At 28.1% G+C, this 8,234-nt stretch overlaps 1 protein-coding gene across 1 annotated transcript; it reads left to right on the top strand.

The window, feature by feature from the left end:
* Positions 1-3,451: 3,451 nt before the first annotated feature.
* On the top strand, positions 3,452-4,109 carry LOC121123298 (uncharacterized). The gene is made up of 2 exons (XM_040718422.2): positions 3,452-3,491; positions 3,563-4,109. The coding sequence occupies exons 1-2, from the start codon at positions 3,486-3,488 to the stop codon at positions 4,037-4,039; spliced, it is 483 nt and encodes a 160-aa protein (XP_040574356.1). The 5' UTR covers positions 3,452-3,485; the 3' UTR covers positions 4,040-4,109.
* The last annotated feature ends 4,125 nt before the right edge of the window (positions 4,110-8,234 follow it).

The raw sequence follows: 8,234 nt of genomic DNA on the forward strand, positions 1-8,234 counted from the left end.
AAAAAAAAATACAACTATTATATTTTTTCTAAATGATATTTATTGGTAAAAACATTAAATCAAATTTCAAATATTAAATTTTTTGAGAAAAATTTTCAAATATACGATTTGATAATTAACTTTTTTTTAAAACCCACGATTATTGAGAAAAAATAACATTTTTTTAAATTTCCCATTTGATACAGAAAATAAATTTTATAGAAAAAAAATTCCAAACCCTTAGTTGTTCTCAAGAAGTACATTTAAAAAAAATTAAAAATCCCCAGGCGTTCTTACAATAGTAAATATTTTGGAAATAAATTTGAAAAACTTAATTTCTAATATATTTAAAAAAAAAAAAGATTCAAATATATTATTTTTCCAAAAATAGTAGTGCCTTATAAAAGAAGAGGTGATCTTTTCCTGTCTTAACCCTAAGTCAAAGTTTCTCCCAACCCTCCAAAGACAGCTATCAAAATTATTTGTGAATTTCATCTTAGTTTGTGAGTTAAAGAGGAAAATATGACTCGAATTTTGTTATTACCAAAATAATTATTCAAAAACCATTTTTGATTTAATAATTTTACACTGATTCTGAATTGGAAAAAATAGTGTTAAAGCACAGCAATGGGGTAATGTTTATTTTTAATTTTGTTGAAATGTCCAAGTAGCTAGGTCAAATATGTTCCTTTTGATAAAATAATACAAATGACAATGTTTGCGTAAAGTTGAACGATGGTTAGAAGTACTTGATCGACCTCGAACTTTTGAAAATTTCAAATTAAAAAAAAAGTGATTTCTTTTTCAATTAATGTGAAAACAGTTAACGACTAAACTTTTTATGTTTTATGTATACTCTAAGAAATATATTTGTTGTTTTGAAAAAAAAGTTCAATATATACCTTTTTTTTCAGTTCGAAGATTTTAAGATTTTTCATGTAATATTTTCATTTTGTTGAATTGTTGAAGTCATAGAGTGACAAGTTTTTTTTTCTTTTTGATGTAAAATATTCAATATATATAATATAAAAATATGCAAACTGCATCCCAAATTGAGCTATGTTTAGAGATAGGTCGACCATTTAAAAACTAATAATTTATAAAAATAAGATTTCACAGTCAATTATCATCAATATTTTTTTGTTTGCTTTCCTTCGATACATATTTTATTTGTTTTAACCTAGCATTATTTATATAAAAATATGAATAGTTTATACCTTATGAATCGTTATTTTTCGTTTTGCTTGCAGCAAATTTTTTTAACTTTTGAAATTAATTTTTCTTATTTTTTATTTCAAATAATATTTTCTTTTTGGATGCCAAACTGACTCGACTACCAAAAAACTCTTAAGATAAAAACTATAAGTGCTTGAAACGTAATTAAAATTCCATTAAAAAAAACTATTGATTTTGGAATAATTATGCAGTGATGTCATCCAATTCAATTAATTAAATGGATCATCTGAGGCTGTAAGAGTAGAGATTCAAGCTTTTAAATATATTTGAACGATAAAGATATAAATATTCTGCTTTCATCCTTCCTCTTTTGGAGATGATTTAAACAGCGACTTAAATAAGAAAAAATTTAAACTAGATAACTAAAGACTTAAATGGATTGGGCCGGGTCTTATAAATTTTATTCTACATTTTGTAGTACCATTATGAAATATTATGAAAAAATTATTTCTTATCACCTCTCGTAAGAATTTGTTGAAGATGTTCGTTTGCAATAATTTATTGTCATATATCTTCAGTGTGACATGCTATATCATACTTTATTATTCCAGGCTCATTGTTAGTTGTATCTACCGATTACCACCTTTTTTAAATCTTTTAAAGAGTAAAACCTCGGAAGAAGAGTTATCTCCATTGTATACTTTTCCAAAAAACTTAATATTCCTTTAATAGTAACATTTGATGATTACTGGATACTCTTTTTGAATTGAAAGGATGAGGTAGGGAAAAGCCATTTGTGATTAAAGCATTTCATTTCAGTCAATTTTGGTAACATATACAGCAAAAAAATATAACTTACTTTTATATTTTGTTGATTACTCCGTAATGTCCGACTTTTCACTTTGGTATTTACACTACTTATTTTCAATAAACTACGATCCAACATGACTTTTCCTTTATTTAAAAATTTTTATATAATATATTTCATTTCTGTCTTTGTTCAAATTCGAATCAATTTGTAAGGAATTATAAATCTATTATATGTTACTGAATATTATTTAACTATTACAATGGATAAATGCGCACAACAAGTTGTATATATATTGTTTTTACCTTCAAATATTTTTTTCATTAGACTTCAGATTATAAATATTTTTTTCTCTTAACAATATATATACTTGTAAAAGTAAATTAAGTCATTTTTAGAAATGTCAGAATAATATCCTAAATCCATCATTAATATTTTAAAATGCAAAACAAAAAATTAAATTTGAATTGAAAAATAGCAATATACTTCATAAAATAGTCTGTTCAAAAATATTTTATTAACCTATTGAAATTTCTAAATTCATATAATTATAGTAATTAATTATTACTTAAAGAATTACGATTTTCAAAATAAAAATATTTGAAGCAGCATCTATGTTTTAACATACCAAACTATTACAATTCTCATGTTTGTGTAAACTACTTTCTTTTTTTGACGGTGCCAATTATTCCTTCACTTTATGTATTTTATGAGTTATCATATAAACCCAAATTTGATGATAAGTATTGGATCGGTCAAAATAACTGATTAGACTGCAATCCTATCAGTCATGTATGTATTAATTAGAGTCAGCTGTAGGACCAATCTTTATGCAACTCTTGTAATTGTTCAATATCTCTGAAATTTCGTCTACATATTTCACAATTCCTTAATATTTAATCTCGACTAACTCTGTCAATATCAACATCACAGTATTTTTATTTATCTACATTATCGTAGATTTGCCTAAATAGAAATAAAATATAAATTTTTTATTGTGTTTTTCTATTTTGAAATAGTCTAATATCCATTTTTCTAACTTAAAAAAAGAATCAAAACTTAATTGGCGTTATTTTTTTGTTATTTTAGGAGAAAATTTTCTATTTTATAGCCACTGCATGTTGATGTATGTAGTTCTAAAATCAGCTCCATATATGATCATTTCCTCTTTATGAGTAAATACTTCTAGTGGTAAAAGGAAGAAACTATTATATCATAAATATGATATGATATAATTGTTATTATGAGATAGATGTTTCATTGATTAATTTCTCAAAAGGTATTTATTCTTAGTAATTATCAATTTGACATAGAATATCGACTAAGATAACTATGGAGAGGAAGTGAATTTTTCTCCCACAAAATAACTGCGTCAACATATCGTAGTGTTGCCCTGTTGCACTACACGCCCTACAAAAATAAAAAATGCGTTTGTGGTTCTATTTTTCTTCTTAAAAATGCGTATAAATACTCAAAGTATCAAGACTAAAAACATTAGTTTTTTAACTCTAATTCAATCAACATGAAAGTAAGTAACAATGGGAAACCAAATCCTCAAATTTGAATAATAAATTGACCATACTTTATTTTTCTTGACAGTCCTTCATTGCCTTATCTGCTCTTTTGGCTGTTGCCATGTCCGCTCCCGCTGATCCCTACAGACCAGCTCCTTACCATCCAGCTCCTGCTCCTTATCATCCTGCTCCAGCCTACAAACCCGCTCCCTACCACCCAACTCCTTCTTACAAGGAAGATCCCGCCGTCTACCAATACCAATATGCTGTCAGTGATGAATATGCTGGACTCAACTTTGGAGCTGATGAGGCCCGTGATGGATACTCCACCCAAGGAAAGTACTCTGTTGCCCTTCCCGACGGTCGCATCCAAACTGTGTCCTACAACGTTGCTGATGCTTACTCTGGTTATGTTGCTGACGTTACCTACTCCGGAGAGGCCAAATACGAGCCATACCACCCTGCACCATCTCCTTACAAGCCCGCTCCCGTCTACCATGCTGCTCCAGCTCCCTACAAGCCAGCTCCCGTCTACCACCCTGCTCCCGTCTACCACGCTTAAGCTTCATTCTGATAATATTTATTAGTTTACTTATTTATTTTTAATGCTAAATAAATTTATTTCAAACTAATTTGATCTCTTTAGTCATTAATGTAACATGTAAAAAAGTTTTTTATTTTCGAATGCTCAAGTGGTGTTTAATGATTTTATACCGTGATTAATCAGTTTTCAATACTCAGTATTTAGAGTGAATTTACATATAATTTACACTTATAGTTTTTTCATAGAAAAACAGAAACAGACGCTCTATTTTTAAGGATCAGTCATTGAATTCTAGAGTCAAAGAATGTTGACTTATAATTTTCATTCCCACACAAGGGGAATCCAAAACAAAGGATGGGTTGAAAAAATGAAAAAAAATATAAATATAGTTTCAAGGTCAAAACTTCATGGATGATCCAAAAACATTATTTTTTCAATTTTCTTAATTACTAACTTGATTTTTTAACAGTTTCAATTATTCTTTGGTATAAAAACAGTTACAATAAAATACCATCCTGTATTTACGTGTAACTTAATAAAAAGCTACGGAATTTTGAAATGTCAAAATAGATTCCAATATTACCAGACAGGCTATTATTCGCGTTTGAGGCAAACCAGTTGTTTTGACAATTGTCTATATTTTGGGCATGTTAAAAAAAAAAACTGAATCTCAACCTGGCAACCTTTATAATTTGAAAAATGATTTGAAGGAGAACAGCTTAGCTGGCATGACCTTTCATTAGGTCAACTATAATTAGCTGTGACAAGTAAGGAGGGAGAGAAGAACATAAACATAAATGAATAAATAAATGACTTTCTTTTTTTAAGATTTACAATAGAAAAATCCTTCCGAGAAAGGATTAATTTCTCAAATAATTATTTAAGAAAATCGAAGTCTGCCATATAAAAACTGGATGTTTGATATGGAAGAAATTATTCTAGATATTGGTAGTAAAAAATAGTACGCTTCACATTTATCTAAGGCTATTAAGTACCTATATTTAAATAAAAAAAAAACCTGACATACCAGCATTTTTTGTTCACTAAATTATATCAAAGACAAGGATCCTCACTGAACTTCAAAAGCAAGCAGCTGAACTATTTACTTGACTCTACATCAAATGGTGTTTAGGAGGCTAAACTTGTATGGACATCAGTCTTAAGACAATCCAACACTACTTATTATACAAACTTGTAATGAAAATTATTTCAAAATCAGTATTGGTATAAATTCAATTATTTAAATTTTACAACACTGAGATGATTGTATTAAAAATCCGGTAAATACTCGCTTAAGTTTAAATCTTCTCAGGCATACATTATTTTAAATAATTTATCATGAATAAAATATTTGTTTTTTCTTCCCTAAAATGAACAACAAAAGAAAAATAGAAAAAAGAACACTTTCAAAAATAATTTATCCTATTTAACAACTCAAAAAATTTTTTGTTCACTAAATTATATCAAAGACAAGGATCCCTCACTGAACTGCAAACAAGCCTTACAATAGAAAATAACCAAATATATTACGAGGTTTTTTTTCTGAAGCATTAACTTTCCTTCTCGATACTCCAATAACAAAATGAAAGAAGCAGCTTTTTTCTAAAACTCTCTTCAAATTGATTATAAATTACCTTAGAATTTGGAAAACTTGAAAATTACTAAAAACATGAATAAATTTGTATACAGGAATTACTGCTACATTATGTTTTACTGGACTTCAATAATCAGGCCTTATTTTTTGTATATTTGTCAAATTTATAACAGACTATTTAGAATGTAAGTTAGTCTTCAATTAACAGAATATATATTTATTGAAATGTATTTCTATGTGAAAAAGCTATTAACATTTTGATAAGTAGGAGAAACAAGGGCGTTTAAAATAAAATCCACTTTTTTGGTATTTTACTTAGCGTGTAGAAAGGATATTATTATTATTTTATTTTTTTGCAAAGTTCAAAACGATACGCAACTTTTATCACTAATTTATCGTTATAATTAAAACATAATTAAATTCGCCATATTTAATTCTTGATGAACTCATAATTTCAAATCATTTTAAGTTGAATGCTGTTCTCTACGTCATAAATAATTTAAAAATGGGAAATATACTTCCTGTTTTTCCTGGAATGCATATGTCTCAAGTTGCTTACACCAACTACATTTGTAATTTAGCACCTTCTCATTAAATACTCGGCCAATTACTCAATTAAGCTCTTCACTAACATATTTTTCATTTTAATTTACATTTTTTTTAAATGCTTTTCAGTTTCGTCCTAAAACGTTATTTCTGATTTTATATAATTCTTTATTATCTTGATAATGACTTTTTTAGGACTTATTTGCATATTTATCAATATTTTAATCAAGGTCTAGTGAATATAATTTATAATGTCAATACATATTTCAGAAGAAAATTAATACTCATAAAAAATTAAACAAAGATTGTAAATTTAGAATATGTACATATCAGGATCGATTGTGTTCATCACTTTCAAAGAGCTGAAGCCAATAAAATACTATTATGTAGTTATTATAGACCTAGATCGGGACTTGAAGAAACTTGGTAGAAAATTGAAGATTGTATACTTACACCATTTACTTACTAGCCCTGCTACGACCCTATATAACGAACATGTACATATATATTTTAGAATAACATTCATAAAGCCAAAAAGCTATATTCATAAATTGTATAATCATTTTTGAGATTAGATTTTAACAAAAGAATATAAAAACACGCATTTACTTGCATAAATTGCTAGTGAAGTAAGACAACAAGATGCATTGGAATAAAGATAATGCCCATTTACTTGCGTTTCATTTAGCCGAACTCATTACCTAAGCCACGAAGTCAAACAGAAGTTATGTTGTTGACTATGTTTGATTACTCATTAATCACCAGGATTACAGCAAAATTTACAAATTGATTTTCATTTCCAACTCGGTACAAAGATTATATATGCTCATAGTAATATGCTTTTAAATTTTGAGAGCTGAAGCTCAAAGAACAAGGTCAAGGTAACACAAACGGTAAAAAATGGAAACGGAAGTTTTGTAATTTAGCAAGTGCCTTTTTATAGTTCCCTTTGTTATCAGAGTCATAGGTATTTCGACTCCAGCCATTTTTTATAGAATATTTGTACATTCTGAAGCTTTACACTAAGTAAATTCATTTGTAAAAACCATAAATTGTAAATATCAAAAGTGGATCTCACTGAATTATTTTGTTGTAGCTCTAACTTCGACCTTGGCAAAGTCTTTAGTCAAGAGCAATATAAAGCTTTCTATAAATTATTATTATAGAAATAGCTAAGATTTATAGGAGAGAAGCTTGTAAGTAAAAAATATCCCAGAAATAAAGGTTGAGAAGCTTGATGCTCTAATGATAACCAAATTTCCTTCAAGTTTTCCTTGAGCAGTGATTGAAAACACTTTTAAATGATAGTATTCCTAAAATTAAAGCTAGGATTACGGTATAATAAAACACCATAGAAAGATTAACAGTTGACATAGTAGATATGATTTACAGCAAAATTGGTCAATACAAGAACTGGGATTGTAAAAACAGGGTCTGCATAAGAGATATCCACTCTGCTTTTAGAGAATTTACAATTATCATATTGCTAGGGATCCATATTTTTGATTTCCAAAAATAGACATCCGGGCCAATTAATGTCGCCTTAGGGCGGGAAAAGACGAATATTCTAAAATTGGATAAGCGAGTGCTACTTTATCCCTTCTTTAGAAAAATTCTGGGTGATCTTACTTAATGATTATAAACAATGATCAATCTATTATAGTCAAACACCGCCAAGAGATCTGACGTTCGATCCGCGAGTCTTTCGGGACCTACAGGAATCTAGGACCGATTTGAGCTGGTAGCATATATCTCCAGGTGCACTTTCCTGATCATAAAATTAATTTTAAAATAGTTCGATTGCAAAAGTGACATAATCACACTCTGCTGTGGACAAAAAAAACGTTAAAAGGTCTCTTCAATACATCCTTTAACTAACTTAACCAAATTGTTTAACGTACAATATCAATTATACAATAGGTGTCATGAAGTCTCTAAGACCATGTCACAAAATGTGAATTTGCATTCTTGTTGATAATCTTACAGTTAAAATATAAGTATAAATTTTATTTTGATCCTTCTTTGTTTTTAAAATGACTTATTTTATACATGTTTTATATAACAGAATATCCT

The sequence above is a fragment of the Lepeophtheirus salmonis genome, chromosome 8, assembly GCF_016086655.4.
Source record: "Lepeophtheirus salmonis chromosome 8, UVic_Lsal_1.4, whole genome shotgun sequence".
Classification (NCBI taxonomy): Eukaryota; Metazoa; Arthropoda; class Copepoda; order Siphonostomatoida; family Caligidae; genus Lepeophtheirus; species Lepeophtheirus salmonis.